We start from the raw sequence: 18,868 nt of genomic DNA on the forward strand, positions 1-18,868 counted from the left end.
GAGATAAAATATATAAAGCACTTAACCAGTTGCCGTCGAGCTGACTCCAGCTCACAATGACCCCATGTGTGTCAGAGTCGAAGTGTGCTTCATAGGATTTTCAATGACTGATATTTAGAAATAGATCATGAGGCCTTTATTCCAACGCACCTCTGAGCGGACTCAAGCCACCAACTTTTTGGTTAGCAACCGAGTGCATTAGCTCAGTGCCTGTCTCATAGTAAGTGCTCCAAAGATGGTAGCTTTATTTTCGTGTTGCAGGTACTAGACACGCAATACACATTTGACAAGTAAACATACAACTGTCATATATAAGATACAGTTCTATGCACTGTATTCAGTAAACCAGAAATCCAAACCCAGTGCCGTTGAGTTGATTCTGACTCATACCGGCCCTACAGGACAGAGTAGAACTGCCCCATAGGGTTTCTAAGCAGCGGTTGGTGGATTCGAACCGCCGACCTTTTGGTTAACAGCTGCGCTCTTAACTACTGCGCCACCAGGGCTCCTGGTGCTTAGTAGGGCTCTATAAATATTTTTTTTGAATTAACATGTGAGTGAATAAATAAATGAAATAGCCACACAGTTAAATAGATAATTACCAATTATGACAAGTGATCAAAGGAAAAAACACAAGGGGCCATGAAATAGTGCAACAGGCACACCTTATTTAGATTGCGATGGGTTAGAGAAGTGACTTTTTAGGCTGAAGACATGAGAGGGACTTCCACTCCCTACAGTTTAGCTAGCACAGACCCTGTAGTTGCAAACCAAAGGAATGTGGCACAAAGAAGTGATTAGACCCAGCAGAGTCTCTGAGAAGAGGTAAAGACATTCATTCATTCAGCAAACACTCTTTGAAGGGAAGAGAGAAGGCATATGGCACAGTAGGTACTGCCCAGGGACCATAACATACCATACATCTGTCTCTCTTAATCCCAGCAACAACCCTGTGTTCTGCTGTTATCACTGTTTTACAGATAAGGAAATCCAGGTGTTAACTTTTCCAAGTACACTCAGCTATCAGGAGGCAGAGTTGAATTTCCAAATAAAATCCTTTTTGGCACCAAAACCTGTGCATTTTCAATCTCTGGGCACCCACTGTGTGCTAGTCATGGTACCAGGACTGGGGCTTGAACAGATGAGGAGAACATAGTCCCTCACTTGAAGGAGCTCACAGCCTCTCTGGAAAGACATGTTGGAAAAAATGCCCCAAATGGGGTATAGATTTTTTTTTCTGCCCCCAATTTTTTACTTCTAGAGTTGCCCTCACAGACCACTATTTTCAAACTTTGATCATTCATGGGTTTTATTGTTGTTGTTGTTGTTTTCCACAGGCACTGTGTTAGTTGTCTATTGCTGAATAACAAATCACTTCAATGCTCATGGCTTAAAACAATAGACATCTATTACCTCACATTTTATGTGGGTCAGAAATTCAGGAGTGGCTTTTCAGGGTGATTCCAGGTTGGGAGTCAAAGCCCAGGCATGCAGTGGTTAAGCACTTGGCTGCTAACTGAAAGGTTCAAACCCACCACCCGGTCTGCTGGAGAAAGATGTGGCATTCTGCTTCTGTAAACGTTACAGCCTTGGAAACCCTATAGCGCAGTTCTCCACTGTCATGTTGGGTTGCTATGAGTCAGAATCACTCCACAATAGTGGAGTTTTGTTTTTTTTTTTTGGTCTGGATTGGGGTCTCAGGTGAAGTTGTAGTCAGGGTGCCTGCTGGGACTGCTGTCATCTGAAGGTTTGACTGGGACAGACAGATCTACTTCCAAGGTGGTTCATTCCTATGAGTGGTGGCAAGAGGCCTCAGTTACATGCCCAGTGGACCTTTCTGTAGTGCTGCTTGAGTGTTCTTATGACATGGCAGCTGATTTCACCTACAGGGAGTGATCCAGTAGAGAGCAAGGTAGAAGCTGACATGTCTTTTACGACCTAGTCCCAGAAATCACATGTAGTCATTTTCACAGTATCCGGTTGGTGACACAAGTTGGTTCTATTCAGTGTGGTAAGAGACTGTGCAAAGGCCTGAATACCAGGAGTGAAAATCACTGGGCAACCATCATGGAGGTTGACTACCACAGCTACCTAACCAGTTGCCATCAAATTGATTCTGACTCAAGTGACCCCACGTGTGTGGAAGTAGAACTGTGCTCCATAGGGTTTTCAGTGGCTGGTTGGTTGGAAGTAGATTACCAGGCTTTTCTTCCAAGGTGCCTCTGGCTGAATTTGAACCACCAACCTTTGGGTTAGAAGTTAAGTGCATTAATTGTTTGTACCAGCCTGGGACTCCACCACAGCTACCTACCACCTGTAATACTATTGACTTATTACTTTCAACTTATTATTAAAATTAGCCTTGTCCTAAACAATACTATCCGCTAACTCATAGATTAATGTGCTAATTATGTTTTCCAGTACAAACTAATGAAAGTTCATAACTATTAATTTAAAAAAAATTATTCATGTACCATCTCAGCTCACTTACATACTTCTAGTGGCACAAATACTACACTTGGGGAAACACCGGGCCTGGCAAATACGGGCTGCCTGGGAGTTCTGGTTGTTCTAACTATAAATTCCAGATATTCTGGGCTTTCCATTTGGAGTTTGAGAAACGGCAGGATGCTGATTTTGCTGTTTGCTCTCTTGTTCCAGGACCGCCTGTACTTTGTGATGGAGTACGTGAATGGGGGTGACCTGATGTACCACATCCAACAAGTTGGCCGGTTTAAGGAGCCTCATGCTGTGTACGTGGGAAGCTGTGCTGTGCTCTTTCCTTGGGATGAATGGGTTGGTCATTAGTGCCTTTGGGTTTTCAGGCAAAGAGGGATTTTAAACACCTGGGGCTTCTTCATGAGAAACGTATGGCTGGGAGAAAAGGGTGTTTTCCTCCATATGGGATGTTTCTTTCTTTTCTGCCACCAATTAAGAACTTGATGCTCTAAAAACATAGCTATTTCTTTATCTCCAATTCCTACCCCTGACTCTTATGGAAGCCCCTGTAGCTTTCTTGGGGAATGTCATTATAGGTTGTATTTGTTCATTTGCCATATTTATTGAGAGCCTACTAGGTCCTAGAAGCCATGGTGGCACAGTAGTTAAGAGCTATGGCTGCTAACCAAAAGGTCAGCAGTTTGAATCCATCAGCTGCTCCCTGGAAACCCTATGGGGCAGTTCTACTCTGTCCTGTAGGGTTGCCATGAGTCGGAATTGACTCAATGGCAATGGGTTTGGCTTTTTGTTTGTTTGTTTGTTTGTTTACTGGGTCCCAGGCCCTAAGTGCTTAATAAATGTGGTCTCATTTTACCTGGAGAACAACCCTGGGAGGTAGATGTTTTCATCTCTACTTTACAGATGAGGACACTGAGACCCAAGGAGTTTTGGGAATTTGTTCAAGATCACAAAGCTAGTGGGAGGCAGATGCAGAATTCTAACCAAATCTCTTCGACTCACGTTCTCTGTCCTATACCACTCTCCCCCTACAGTGCCTTGAGTCCAGGGAGATGAAAGGCCACGGCGCACCCTGGCTGTGGTTTATGAGTCTGGAACAGGGAGACTGATTCCGGATTTTTTGAAAATGTGTTTCCCCCACTGAATGCACTCTTCCCCTCCCCCCTCTTCAGTCCACAGAGCAGCCAGAATCTCCTTTTTTTTTTTTTTTTTTTTATCACATAGATCTCATCGTGCTACTCCCACTGATTACCCCGCTGCCCAGAACCCTGTTGGCAAATAGGAACATGGCAAGTCATAGGAATTAACAATATCCTCTCCTAGCGAGTCTGCTAGGGTCTTACTGCCTGTCCAGAAAGCCACCAGAGATCGTGTAGGACCCCAGTCCTTTATCACAGAGGCTTGCTGGTTCCTGTTCAGCTCAGCCCTTGCCCTCCCTTTTCTCCCACCTGCCGAGGTTGTAAGCGCTAGGTTCTGGCAAGGTTAGCATTCTTGTGTTTCTGATCAAGCCATTAGTTTAACTCAACACAATCCCACTGAGACCGCAAGGCAGGCTCATCTTTTACTTCTAATGTCTAATTAACCACGGGCCTCAATTCTGTTATCACATAAGACATAGGATTAGGACACTTAGCATAGTTCCCCAAAGCCCTGCTCCACCTTTGTGGTATAACTGGGCTCCCTGTTTCTCTTAACCTCTTTCTTTCTGGACCTTGATTATGAGCTTACATTTTACACAGGTGCTGTTTCCAGTCCTAGCTGTACCATTCATTAGCTTTATAGCTTGCCCACCAAAAAACAAAAACTTGTTACTGTTGAGTTGATTCTGACTCATAGTGACCCTATAGCACAGAGTAGAGGTGCCCCATAGGGTTTCCAAGAAGTGGCTGGCTGGTGGATTTTAACTGCCGACCTTTTGGTTAGCAGCTCAGCTCTTAACCACTGTGCCATCAGGGCTCCATAACTTAGCCAAGTTATTTTTATTTATTTAATTACTTTTTTAATTCTATTATGTTTTAGATGCAAGTTTATAGTGCAAATTACTTTCTCGTTTAGAAATTTACACACCACTTGTTTTGTGACATTGGTTTTAATCCCTGCAATGTGTCAGCACTCTGCCCCTTTCCCTTTTCACCCTGGGTTCTCCTTCTTCATTTGTCCACTTTTCCTGTCCCTTCCTGCCTTCTTAGCTTTGCTCTCGGGCAGGTGTTGCCCATTTGGTCTCGCATACGGGGTTGAACTAAGAAGCACATTCCTCACATGTGGTATTGTTTGTTTTATATATAGGCCTGTCCAATCACTGGGCTTTGGGAGTAGCTTCAGTTCTGACTTAGCAGGGTGTCAGGAGGCCAAGTTATTTTCTCTCACTAAGCCTCAGTTTCCTCATTTGAGGAACAGGGGTTAATAATTGGATCTACCTCATAGGATTGTTATGAAGACTGAATCAGAGAATGCCAGAAATAATGCTAGGTAGATGGCAAACCTTCAACAGATGTTAGTGGTTATTATTATTAATCTATAATTTCCCATCCAGCCCGTCATATCCCATGGCCCCTTTCCTCCTGCGCAGTTCCCAGATCTCTGTCCATCCCCAGGCTGCCTTTAACACAGCCGTGCCGCTCTCAAAACCACTCTAATCCATCCATCCGCTCAGTGTTTTATGAGCTATATGGCTGACCACCCATGGTAGGACTTTAATGCCCTATGTCTACTTCAAAATTCTTTAGAATTCTGAGACTTGCCATGCATACGGTATCCTTGAATTTTCTCTGTCATTTTTTCTTAAAACTTGTTCAGATTCTACGCTGCAGAGATTGCCATCGGTCTGTTCTTCTTACAGAGCAAGGGCGTCATTTACCGGTAAGTGAGCACCGCTGTGCTTTCCATCTCTTCCCCTGCGCCCCTCCCTCCCTGCCTCTTCTTTAGCCGTGTTTAAAATTAGAATCCACAGTGGGGGAGGAATCTTCCAGTACTAACTTGGGCATGTGTTCTGCCAGGCAGTGTCGCCCACTGCCCTGGCAAAGTTTGGGCAGCTCTGTATGTCGCTAGAAAAATCTCTGTGGACTCTGCCACCAGCGATGGTTCAGAATCCTCAAACACGAGATGGTTTGCTCTAAGAGAAAGGCTCACCACTGGAGCCACAGTACCCCTCTCTCCTGCCCACGGACACCACACTTGGGGGTCAAGCAAAGAATCTTGGCTGGCAGAATGTGATGGATCATGTTATTATGAAACATTTCTTTTCTTTTTTGCTATGTAACTACAATTTGGAAAAGGATCTCTGAGTTGCTTGCCTGAAAGACAGGATTAAGTTTGGGAGTTGGCATTTGCCCGTGTTTGGAGGAGCAAGGGTATGATCGTAGCTGTCTGAGTCATACCATTTTATATTCCATGCGAGGCCAGCTATAGAGCCCGAGGGTGCTATTTGTCAGCAAGGCCAGGGTGTACAGTCCTCCTCACACTACGTGGATGCAGATGGCATAGTCAGCGCAGGTTTGGACTGGTTTGTTATGCAAGAGAAACTGACAGGGTCATGGGGCTTCCAAACCCCACTTGGCGGGGACAAGGTCTATTTCAAAGGCCGTGAAGAGCCATAAAAGCCCATTTCATTCATTCATTTGACAAATATTTATCAGGTGCCTACTATGTGCTTTATGTACATATCGTGTCATGATGTGATATCATGTTTGGAAAATTAGAGGGTCAGCGAAAATGAGGGAAACCTTCAAGGAGATGATTTGATACAGTAGCCACAACAATGAACTTCAACATCATGGAGATGGTGCAGGACTGGGCAATGTTTTGTTCTGTTATAAGGTTGCCACAAGTTGGAGCCAATTAGACAGCAACTAAGAACAACAACTATGCCTTTGGCACTATTCTAAGTGGTGGGGATAGAGCAGTGAGCAAAACAGACAAAACCCCTGCCCTTTGTGGAGGTTATATTCTAGAGGCAGGAGACAGAGAACCATATAATCATAAAAATATATAGACCATCAAGCAGTGATAAGGCTATGGAGAAGAAAAATCAAGCAGGTAAGGGGCTGGTGTGTGCTGGGGATGGTGGTTTCCTCTTATTCTGCAGACAGCATGGGGATTAGGATTTGGGGGACTCAGGATGACCTGGGAGCCTTGGGCCTCTTGCTGCAGCTGACAGCTGTGGGACTGTGTTCGTTTCCCAGGGCTGCTCTAACGAAGTACCATACACTGGTGGCTGAAAATAACAGGAATTTATTTTCTCACAGTTCTGGAGGCTAAAAAAAAAAAACCAAACCTGTTGCCATCGAGTCGATTCTGACTCACAGCAGCCCGATAGGACAGAGTAGAACTGCACCGTAGAGTTTCTAAGGAATGCCTGGTGGATTCAAACTGCCGACCTTTTGGTTAGCAGCCATAGCACTTAACCAGTACATCACCAAGGTTTCCACTTTCTGGAGGCTAGAGGTCCAAAACCAAGGTGTAGGCAAGGCCATCCTCCCTCTGAAGGCTCTTGGGAAGAAACTTCCTTGCCTCTTCCTAGCTTCTGGTGGCCCCTGGCATCCTTGACATTCCCTGGCTTGTAGCTGCATCACTCCGGTCCCTGCCTCCATCTTCATATAGACTTCTTCCCTGTGTGTCTGAGCCTCCGTGTGTCCTTTTCCTCTTATAAGGACACCAGTCCTATTGGATTTAGGGCCCACCCTACTCCAGTATGACCTCATCTTAATTAATTATATCTACAAAGACCTTACTTTCAAATAAGGTCACATTCTGAGGTTCCTGGTGGACATGAGTTTTTTGGGGACACTATTCAATCCAGTAAGAAGCCCTGGTGGCACAGTGGTTAAGTGCTCAGCTGCTAACTGAAAGGTTGGCGATTCAAACACTCCAGCCGCTCTGCAGAAGAAAGATGTGGCAGCCTGCTTCCATAGAGATTTACACCCTTGAAAACCCTATGGGGCAGTTTTACTCTGCCCGATAGGGTTGCTATGAGTCAGAATTGACTTGACAGCAATGGTTTTTTGGGGTTTTTTTTTTTTTTGGTTCAACCCAGTACAGAGACTAAAAGGCATAAAAAGATGAGCCCTGGTAGTCTCCAGGCAGATAATGGAGATAAGGCTGTGAGTGCTGGTGGGATGGGTGAGAGGAAGGCAGGGCCTTGCCAGAAGCCTGCAGAGTCCTGGGGCTTTTTTGCCTCCTTGAAGTGGTGATATGAAATCCAGTTGGGGGGATCTCATCCTGAACACCCAGAGTCTCCGTGTTCCCCCATTTATCCCTTGGTAATGCAGGGATGAAGGTCAGGAAGAGATGTGGTTTTTCTTGGCACATGGGAGATCCTAGTGAGGACAGAGAAACAGAGAGAATAATAATAACGTAAATTTAAGATTGTGTGGTCATCCTACCCAGGCTTGTCCTCAGGGAACATATATCACCATGTGAGCATGAGATGGTACATGTGAGTCCTCTAATCCCTCAGTTCCCCTGCTGACTTGCACAGAGAGCATCTTGCGTGCTGGTGTGATTCTAGTGTTGAGTGGCACACATTATCTTCCAAATGACATGACCCCTAAATTCCTGGAGCCAGGATTTGGGGTCAACACCACTCATGGCTTGAGAATAGGGGCAGGATATTTCTTCAAAGACATACTAAGATGGTCCCCTCACAAGATGCTAGAGTAGGCATAAACCACAGATGTCCACCACCCAATCAAGATGATTTAAGGGAAAGGTCTGAATTGAGCAGTAGATCCCCTTACATCTTCTGCTGGGACCGGGGAGTTCTGGCCCATGGACCATCCCTGGTACAGAAACACCCAAGTGTTGACAGTGGAGTAGGTGTTCAGGAAGGAGGAAGTCTGTTGATACTGGAGTGATTCAATACAGCAAGGATGTACAACGATTCCCCCAGATATCAAACCTTCCTGACCAACACAGATGAAAGTAAAATACTGAGTGTGTAGCACATGTCCTTTAGCTTAAAGCTCAACTGTCACCTCCTTAGAGAGGTCTTCCCTGATACCCAATTTCAACTGACCTCCCCCACTGCTGTCAGCCTCATCATCCTCTGTATTTTCTTCATGCCACTTCTCAGAATCTATAACATTCATGCTTATAGATTTGAATACTTGCTAATTTTCTTCTTCTCTGCACTAGAATTTGGTCTGAATAAGAACAGGATGCTTGCCTAGCTCGTTCACAGTTACGTACAGGCATGCGTTGCTTGACGTCCAGCATAAGTTCTGTGAAATGGGACAATATGTGATTTGCGCATTGTGCAAAACATCATATTATATACAGGAGAGAGATGAGCAGAATGGTCACTGGTTGGGCCCAGGATGCGTGCCATGGTGCCACCATCCCGAGGGTCTGTGCGAAAACTTTAGCTCTGCTGCCGCTGATCTGCGTGGACCCCACTTGGTCTCTGAGAGCAGTGCCTCGGCCCCCACCTACCTGCCAGGGTGCACAGTCATCATAGTCCAACGGCCTCCTGGCCCCATAGTGCCATCAACTCCATCCCCTTCCTTCTTCCTCGCCTGCCTTCCTCATCTCCCCTAATGGGCTTTAAACTCTTCTAGCCCTGCCTGCCCCAGCCTAGACCACTGGGCAGCCACCACCAGCCACCAGCACAGGTGATGCCTTGGCCATGGGCCTGGGTGTCGCATGCAGGGCCTCCAGGCCGAGTGGGGCAGTTGCCTCAGTGGGGCATCCCCCTCAGTGGCTCCAGCAGGATCTGCACAGTCCCTGCCTGAGGTGAGCATGGTGGGACAGGTAGCCGTGGATGGGCGCCATGAACTCCTCTCCCTGCCACCCCAGAGTCAGGGCGGTATCAGGACCTGGAGGGCTATGGAGAGCTAGTGAGAGACCGATCAGATCTCCCTGCTTAGTAAAGTACATCCACTAGTCTCCTACGTTTGTTCTCCAATCGGGATAACCTTATAGGACCATGACGTACATGCGCTGGGAGTTGCCTGAAGGGACGTTAAGCAACACATACCTGTACTTAGCACCACACGTAGTGCCTGTCACGTAGTAGATGCATGACAAATATTTTTTTTTAATAACTTTTATTAAGCTTCAAGTGAACGTTTACAAATCCAATCAGTCTGTCACATATAAGTTTACATACATCTCACTCCCTACTCCCACTTGCTCTCCCCCTCTTGAGTCAGCCCTTCCAGTCTCTCCTTTCTTGACAATTTTGCCGGCTTCCCTCTCTCTCTATCCTCCCATCCCCTCTCCAGACAAGAGTTGCCAACACAATCTCAAGTGTCCACCTGATATAATTAGCTCACTCTTCATCAGCGTCTCTCTCCCACCCGCTGACCAGTCCCTTTCATGTCTGATGAGTTGTCTTTGGGGATGGTTCCTGTCCTGGGCCAACAGAAGGTCTGGGGACCATGGCCGCCGGGATTCCTCAAGTCTCAGTCAGACCATTAAGTTTGGTCTTTTTATGAGAATTCGGGGTCTGTATCCCACTGATCTCCTGCTCCCTCAGGGGTCCTCTGCTGTGCTCCCTGTCAGGGCAGTCACCGATTGTGGCCGGGCACCAACTAGTTCTTCTGGTCTCAGGATGATGTAGGTCTCTGGTTCATGTGGCCCTTTCTGTCTCTTGGGCTCTTAGTTGTCGTGTGGCCTTGGTGTTCTTCATTTTCCTTTCCTCCAGGTGGGTTGAGACCAATTGATGCATCTTAGATGGCCGCTTGTTAGCATTTAAGACCCCAGACGCCACATTTCAAAGTGGGATGCAGAATGTTTTCATAATAGAATTATTTTGCCAATTGACTTAGAAGTCCCCACAAACCATGTTCCCCAGACCCCCGCGCTTGCTCCGCTGACCTTTGAAGCATTCATTTTATCCCGGAAACTTCTTTGCTTTTGGTCCAGTCCAATTGAGCTGACCTTCCATGTATTGAGTGTTGTCTTTCCCTTCACCTAAAGCAGTTCTTATCTACTGATTAATCAATAAAAAAAACCCTCTCCCACCCTCCCTCCCTCCTCCCCTCGTAACCACAAAAGTATGTGTTCTTCTCAGGTTTACTATTTCTCAAGATCTTATAATAGTGGTCTTATACAATATTTGTCCTTTTGCCTCTGACTCATTTCGCTCAGCATAATGCCTTCCAGGTTCCTCCATGTTATGAAATGTTTCAGAGATTCGTCACTGTTCTTTATCGATGCGTAGTATTCCATTGTGTGAATATACCACAATTTATTTACCCATTCATCCGTTGATGGACACCTAGGTTGCTTCCAGCTTTTTGCTGTTGTAAACAGAGCTGCAATAAACATGGGTGTGCATATATCTGTTTGTATGAAGGCTCTTGTATCTCTAGGGTATATTCCGAGGAGTGGGATTTCTGGGTTGTATGGTAGTTCTATTTCTAACTGTTTAAGATAGACAAATATTTTTTGACTAAAAGAATAAATGGAAAGTCCTGGGTCATGCTCTGAGGAACTGGCCTAGGAGAGCGTAGAACATTTGGAGTTAAATAAGCTTCTCCCAGCTTTTTTTTTTTTCCCCCCTTCATGGTCTTCAGAGATATTCAGGAAAAAAAAAAAATTGTGAAAAATATATATTCCTACCAAATATAAGGAGTCCTTACATTGCAAAGGTCAATTCTTAGAAGTTGTGGATTCAAGAAACCTCTATGGACACTCTGCCCTTTGTTTGACTTTCTATGGATCTCCCTCTTCTCAGAGATACCATCTCATCGTGTCCTGTGAGGTGCTTGGCATAGTTGACTCTAGAAAAAAAAAAAAGCACAGAGGTTTGTGGACTTTTGTTTTATCTCCCTGTCAGGTTGTAAGCTGTTAGAATGCAAGGGCTGGTTTATAGTCACCTCTGTACCTGCAGAGAGTCCCTGGGTGGTACAAATGGTTAACAGTTGTTGACCGAAAGATTGGAGGTTTGAGTCCACCCATAGGTGGACTCTTTTAAAAGAAAGACCTGGTGATCTACTTCTGAAAAATCAGCCATCGAAAACCATATGGAGCATAGTTCTACTGTGACGCACATGGGGTCACCGTGAGTCAGAGTTGACTCTATGACAGTAGGGTTTTTTTTTGTGTGTGTGTATATGTGCCCCCACAACACCCAGTACAGTGCTTTGCACATAATGAGTAGCCATTGATTGACTTTAATTAAATCATTTAAGCATTTAATTAAATCCCTAATACTTATGTCTGCTGCAGTGACCTGAAACTTGACAATGTGATGCTGGATTCCGAGGGCCACATCAAGATCGCTGATTTTGGCATGTGTAAGGAAAACATCTGGGACGGGGTGACAACCAAGACGTTCTGTGGCACTCCAGACTACATTGCCCCTGAGGTGAGAGCTGATGGGCCCCAACACGTGTTCATGCTGCCTTGATGTCTTCCTAGATGGCTGTGTTGGAGCTGGGAAAGGTAGAGGGTGGTACCTGGCAAGAAACCTCAGGCTGGTCCTTATCCTGTACTCAAAAAGCACTCCTTTGAGATCACACATGCAAATTGACTTCGCACACATCCAGAAGCTCAGGCCCAAAATACATCAAGGTTTGGGAGAAAATTTAAATAAAACTCAAAAGAACCATCCACCACACATCAGTAAAACTCTTTCGTCAAGCTGCTGTGGCTCATGGCCATATGATACCTTCTCCTAATTGTGATATTGAAATGTTTGTTAAGCGGGGGGAAATGCAGAGAGAGAGAAATCCCCTTGGCTGACCTAGGATCTGTGTACGGGTAGGTATATAGTAGCTGTGATGAACTCTGAGAGGTTCAGAATTTTTTTTTTTTTCTTATGATAAAGATTTCATCATAGTGACTTCTGTCCCTTCCCAAATTAAACGGCCAGTTGCAGAATGGATTTTCCCAACATATCATGGTGCACCAAGTTGTGCCAGATGATAGCTTTCTTTTTTCTCTGGATTGATGCTTGGCAAGACGGAATTCTGCAATCTGTTACTGGATTTTTTTTTTTTTTTTTTTCAGGAAAGAAACTGAGGTTGTGACACAGAGTCTTGGAAATGGACAACCTCAAATTTCCCTTTCCTTGACTGTTAGCCTCTCGATTTGTAGCAATGGTTATGGAATGCCCCCCACAATGAAATGACTTGGCACACAGTTTAAAACCTGTGTACTGTTGTACCAAAGCAGTTCACCTTCTAGGTCCCTAGTTTACACACACACACACACACAAGGGTGGAAGGATATGTGTTCAGAGTATTTCACTGTGATACTTTTTTTTATGAATGAAAAATAGACAATAATATCAATGACAATCAGTAAAGGAATAATTAGCTAAAATATGCTACATCCATGTTAGGAAATGCCATGCAGCCTTACAAAAATCAGGGCGTACCTGTATTGCTAACTTGAAACAGTGCTTATCCATAAGACAATGGACAAGAGACTCTAATATATTTACAGTATGGACCTCTAAAACCAAACCAAACCTGTTGCTGTCGAGTCAATCCCGACTCATGGAAACCCTGGTGGTGTAGTGGTTAAGAGCTACAGCTGCTAACCAAAAAATCGGCAGTTTGAATCCACCAAGTGCTCTTTGGAAACCCTATGGGGCAGTTCTACTCTGTCCTCTAGGGTCTCTATGAATCGACGCCAAGAGCAGTGGGTTTATGGACCTCTAAAACCAACAAAACCCAAACCCAGTGCCATTGAGTCGACTCCGACTCACAGCGACCCTATAGGCCAGAGTAGAACTGCCCCATAGAGTTTCCAAGGAGCGCCTGGTGTATTCAAACTGCTGACCCTTTGGTTAGCAGCTGTAGCACTTAACCACTACGCCACCAGGGTTTCCTCTGGACCTCTACTAGGCATCAATTCAAAAGAGTGAGTTAGATACATGTGCAGATGTATTTTCCGGACATATTGCTGAGAGAAAAAAAAATCAAGGTGCAGAGTTTGATAAACACAATATGATAGCATTTATGGAAAAAGAAAAAAACCCACAAAACTCTGCTGTATGTTTTCTATGAGTTTGTATATATACATATAAAAGCATAGAAAGTCTGGAAAGTAGTAGACTGATTTTGTAGCCTCGGTTACCTCTGAGGATGAGGGCATGGTAATGGGAAATTTAGCTTAATTTGTACCGTTTAGATTATTTACAAGGTAATTGTATTTGTGTATTACTTGAATTATTAAAAAGTAACCCATTTAAAAATTAACCTTTTATTAGGACCCAGTAGTATACTTGATTCTATTATTTTGTTTCGTTAATTAGAATATCAGAAACAATCAGTAACACAGTTGCTTGATGTGCGGTACTTCAATAATCTCTGGTTCTCAACCCCAGCTGAACTTTAGAGTCCCTGGGGGGCTTTAAAAATGCAGGATGCCCAGCTTCACTGCGGATCAATTGAATCAGAATCTCTGCACAGTGGGGCCCAGTATCAGCGGTTTTCTAATGTCCCCGGTTGATTGTGATGGTAAGCATGGGGAGAGCCTGAGCTGTATTACTGGTGAAATTTCATCCTCCTTGTGCCCCAGGGATGGGAAGAACAAGCTGCAGGTCAGGTATTCATCCCAGCTCTGCCGTTAACTAACCCCATCACCTCTGGTGACTCCTTTCACCTCAGGTTCTATTTCCTTTGTAAAAGGATGGACTTCTGGGGTTGTCATGAGGATCAAATAAGACACGAAGTACTTTAAACGTGTGAAAACACTTTCAGTGAGAAGTGTTCTCACAGAAAGCTTTCCCTTCGGTCTCTTGTAGTTAATTCTCCTCAGAGTACATTTCTGATTTTCGTGGAAGTCGAGGTGGGAGATGGAGTTCAATAAACAGACAGACGCTTTCCAGCCAGATTTCCTGAAACACCTTTATTGTGTAAAGCCTCACAGATAATTGAATTAGAGAACATTCTAGTGATAACTAGCATTTTGAGGGCATAATGTGTGAGAGGCATGTAGTAGCTCATTCTCCCAAATCTCCAGGAAATAGGCAGTATTAACTTCATTTTATATAGGCAGAAAGTAAGGCTTAAAGAAATTAAGTAACTTCCCCAAGGTCACACAGCTGGTAAATTGTAGAGTCAGGATTCAAAATCTCGACTGTCTCACCTTCAAACCTCAGCCCTAAACCTTTGCTATTGTATCTCTTAACCCCTTTGATACAGTTTACATCCCTATATAATGAAAGGAGCCCTGGTGGCATAGTGGTTAAGAGCTCAGCTGCTAACCAAAAGGTTGGCAGTTCAAATCTACTGGCCATTCCTTGGAAACCTTATGGGGCAGTTCTACTCTGTCCTGTAGGGTTGCCATGAGCTGGAATCGACTCGATGGCACCTAACAACAACAACACATACTGAAAGATGGACAATCACACAGCTACTCTAGACTTCATCCTACTCTGGCAACTTGCTAGTATGTACCCCAAAACTCAAAACTGTATATACCATTTGATCCACCAGTTCTACTTTTAGGAATTTATCACAAGGAAATAATTGGATGTCCAAATCTCTCGTTAAAAGGATATCTGTTGCAGTATCAGTAGAAACCTCACCAACTGGGAATTGATACAATAGATTTGGGTATATCCATTCAGTGGAATGTTATACAGAGGTAAAAAAGCCAATATTAGCATGAAAACAAGTGAATAAAACACTTTACTAAGAGTCCATATTAGCAAAATATTTATGCTTATGTAAAACACACACAGGGCTTAAGATGCATTCATAGAAAAGAAGTCTGAAAGGAAATAGACCAAATATTAATCATAATTTTTCTCTTGATAAAGTATTATGAGTGATTTTCATTTTATTCTCTTAGCTTATCTACATTTTCTAAATAGTAAATTAGTAATAAGTGTAATTTTTATAATGAGGAAAAAAAGAATTGTTCTTCTTAAAAGTCCATACTCACAACAACAAAAAGACAACCTAATCAAAAACTGGGCAGAAGACATGAGCAGACACTTCACCAAAGAGAATATTCAAATGGCCAGCAGATACGTGAAAAGATTCTCAATGTCATTAGCCATCACGGAAACACAAATCAAAATCACAACGAGATACTCTTTCACTCCCACTAGGATAGCTAAGATTAAAAACAAATGAAAAACACGGAAAATAACAAGTGTTGGAGAGGATGTGGATAAATTGGAGCCCTTACCTGTTGCTAGTGGGAATGCAAAATGGTACAGCCGTTATGGAAAATGGTCTGGCAGTTCCTCAAAAAAAGTAGAGGTAGAGCTGCCATATAAACCAGCAATTCCACTCCTAGGTATATACTCTAGGGACCTAATAGAAGTAACACAAACAGGCATATGCACACCTATGTTCATTGCAGCACTATTCACAATAGTAAAAAGATGGAAACAACCTAAGTAGCCATCAGTGGATGAATGGGTAAGTAAAAATGTGGTACCTCCATGAAATGGAATACTACTTAGTGATAAAGAAAAATGAGTTCTTGAAACATCTTACAACATGGGTGAACCTGGAGGACATTGTTGAGCAAAATAAGTCAATCATAAAAAAAATTGTATGTTGTCACTTTTATGAAATGATATGAATAAGTAAATAACAAGAAACTAATCTTTATTAGTATTTACGGGGGGGCAGAGGGAGAAGTACTGCCTAGGTAGTAGCCACTTCTTGTTTATAGAGAGGGGGAAGGTGGCACCAAATATATGAGTGAAATTTGTATAGCATCACCGAGGTAGCTGGTGTCTCTAAAGCTGTACACAGGGAAAAGGAACAAATAGGCAAATGCTAGGTTGTATATAGTTTTGCAGCAATAACAACAATCAAAAAAGGGGAGGGACTATAGATGCTGATACTAATTAGACATAACCAGTCACCTTATAGGAGTAGTTCTCTTGGTTTGGGGGCTTAGGACTATGGCCTTGTGGAACAGTCCGGTCAATTGGCATAATATATTTCTTAAAGTTTATATTCTACCTCCCAATATGGTATCTAGGGTCTTAAAAGCTTACAAGTGGACATCTAAGATATAACCATTGGTCTTTATTGCAAAAGAGAAGGAAACCCAAGAATTAGAGAAGGAACTGGACTACAGGACTAACTGTCTACGTGAACCACTGCCTCCTCCACTTTGAGACCAGAAGAACTAGATGGTGCCCAGCTACCACTACTGAATGTTCTATCGGGAACACAACAGATGAATCCTGATAAAAAGAGAGAAAAATGTGGAACAACTTCAAATTCTTAAAGAATCCAGACTTGACCTCTTGAGTCTGGTGCAGTACCTGAAACTATGGGCCTGAGTTGTTCTTCCAATTTTGAATTGAAACTATCCCCTGAAGTCATCTTTAAACTAAGTAATAGTGCAGCCCAAAGAGTGAAGATTGGTACCTAAATAAATGAGTATTGCATTTCTTTAAAAAAAATTATCTAAAATTCTCATAAGACCAGACTTAATGGTCTGACTGAGACTGGAAGGACCCCAGTGGTCATGGCCCCCAAGACCTTCTGTTGGCCCAGGACACGAACCATTCCCGAAGCCAACTCTTCAGACAGGGATTGGACTGACAATGGGTTGGAGAGGGATGCTGGTGAGGAGTGAGCTTCTTGGGTCAGGTGGACACTTGAGACTATGTTGGCATCTCCTGCCTGGAGGGGAGATGAGAGGGTGGAGGGGGTTAGAAGCTGGCAAAAAGGACACAAAAAGAGAGAGTGGAGGGAGAGAGCAGGCTGTCTCATTATGGGGAGAGTAATTGGGAGTGTGTAGCAAGGTGTATATGGGTTTTTGTGTGAGAGACTGACTTGATTTGTAAACTTTCACTTAAAACACAATAAAAATTATTTTTTAAAAATTATATAAGACCAAAGGGTCAATAGCTATTTTAAAGCATAGATGAAAAGGTTGGGGGACAGGGAGATTAAGTAAATAGACGTGAAACAACTAGAACAGAAATAAGAATGTTGATACAATGTGAAGAATGTAACCAGTGTCACTGATCATTATGTCTAGAAACTGTGGAACTGAAGTGGGTTTTGCTATGTATATTTTCACCAAATATAAAACTAAAAAAAATAAGTACCATACTCACTGTACTCAAATGTAAAAAAAATAACACATCATGTAGACATCAAGAGTTTAACAGTGGTTACCAGGGGTGGGAGGGAAGGGGAAAGGGGCATCTTTGTGTAGCCTAACATTGAGTTTTTGTTTATAGGGATGGAAAATGTGGCAATGAATGTTGGTGACAGTAGCACAACATGATTCATTGACTTGTACAAGCAAAAAATGTTGAGGTGGCAAATGTTGTGTTACCTATATTTTTACAACAATAAAAAAAGTAACACATTATACTTAGCACTTTGAAAAGACACTATGACTTGCACAGGTGTTGGCCCCTGTGGCAGGTAGCTCTGTAAAGGTTGTCTATCATTCCCTGACAAGGTAAAGAAACAGCCCAGGTAGACAACAGGCTCCATGTTCACTCGTTTAGCCACTGGCCTGCCTCTCGGTCTGTGACAGCCACTGTAATTGTGCCCAATAGGCAGGTGACAGGTGAAGGAAGAGCTCTCACTCCACCTCGCCGCTACCCCACCTCCACTGAAGCTCCATACATACCGTAAATTGTGCGTTCATCTCTAGATGCAACGCGAGCTTGCACACCTTCCTGATGGAGTGCCTTCTGTTTTTTCCAGATAATTGCCTATCAGCCCTATGGGAAGTCTGTGGATTGGTGGGCATTTGGAGTCCTGCTGTATGAAATGTTGGCTGGGCAGGTAATTGAATTTTAAGTGATTTGTAAGAAAAGCCCCCCTTCCCTATCCTTTCTAACTGTCCCCCCCCGCCCCCGACCAACCCGGTCCATGGAGTTTCTTTAGAAGAAAGCTTCAGCTTGATCATCAGCTCATAAATCTGAGCCTCTGTGACTTCCGTGGCTTGTGGCTTCCCCAGCCTGTTGACCGTTCCTCCTCATTCTCTCCCTGAAAGCCTGGAGTATGACCTCACTGTGGGCCCCAGGGAGGGCCTGCTGGCTTGGGCAGTTGGGGAGCTGAGGCAGGGATCCTTCATGTCCCACTCTTTCTGTCCCACAGGCACCTTTTGAAGGGGAGGATGAGGATGAGCTCTTCCAGTCTATCATGGAACACAACGTGGCTTATCCAAAGTCCATGTCCAAGGAAGCCGTGGCCATCTGCAAAGGGGTGAGTATGCCCAGTAAGGCTGGTGACCAGGGCCACCAGGTATAGGGGTATAGGTTGTGTCCTGTGTAAGGATGCTTGGTCAGGTGGTGAATAGATACTGAACTCCATCCTTCATTCTGCTTGCCAAGCACAGAGCTGCTACTCCCAGAGGCAAGGGTGCTTTTTTCTAATTTGCACAAAAGCACAGTTGAGGCCTGCCTGTGACAGCATCTTGCTGCCCCAGGGGAATGCTTAGTGCATGAATGAGGCAGGAAGCACAGAGACTTTGGCAAAGATCTGGAACTCATGGGAAGGAGTGAGAGGGCACA

The 18,868-nt window shown here is 44.0% G+C and overlaps 1 protein-coding gene across 2 annotated transcripts in view; it reads left to right on the forward strand.

Annotated features, from left to right (window-relative positions):
* PRKCB (protein kinase C beta) overlaps nucleotides 1–18,868 on the forward strand; it is a 390,245-nt gene that overhangs the window by 327,920 nt on the left and 43,457 nt on the right. For both annotated transcript variants that reach the window (XM_049904226.1, XM_049904224.1), the window contains exons 11-15: nucleotides 2,662–2,753; nucleotides 5,254–5,316; nucleotides 11,629–11,767; nucleotides 18,057–18,137; nucleotides 18,453–18,560. In XM_049904226.1, the coding sequence (XP_049760183.1) occupies nucleotides 2,662–2,753; nucleotides 5,254–5,316; nucleotides 11,629–11,767; nucleotides 18,057–18,137; nucleotides 18,453–18,560 (483 nt within the window). The remainder of the gene's footprint in view (nucleotides 1–2,661; nucleotides 2,754–5,253; nucleotides 5,317–11,628; nucleotides 11,768–18,056; nucleotides 18,138–18,452; nucleotides 18,561–18,868) is intronic.

This window comes from Elephas maximus, chromosome 12, assembly GCF_024166365.1.
Source record: "Elephas maximus indicus isolate mEleMax1 chromosome 12, mEleMax1 primary haplotype, whole genome shotgun sequence".
Lineage (NCBI taxonomy): Eukaryota > Metazoa > Chordata > Mammalia > Proboscidea > Elephantidae > Elephas > Elephas maximus.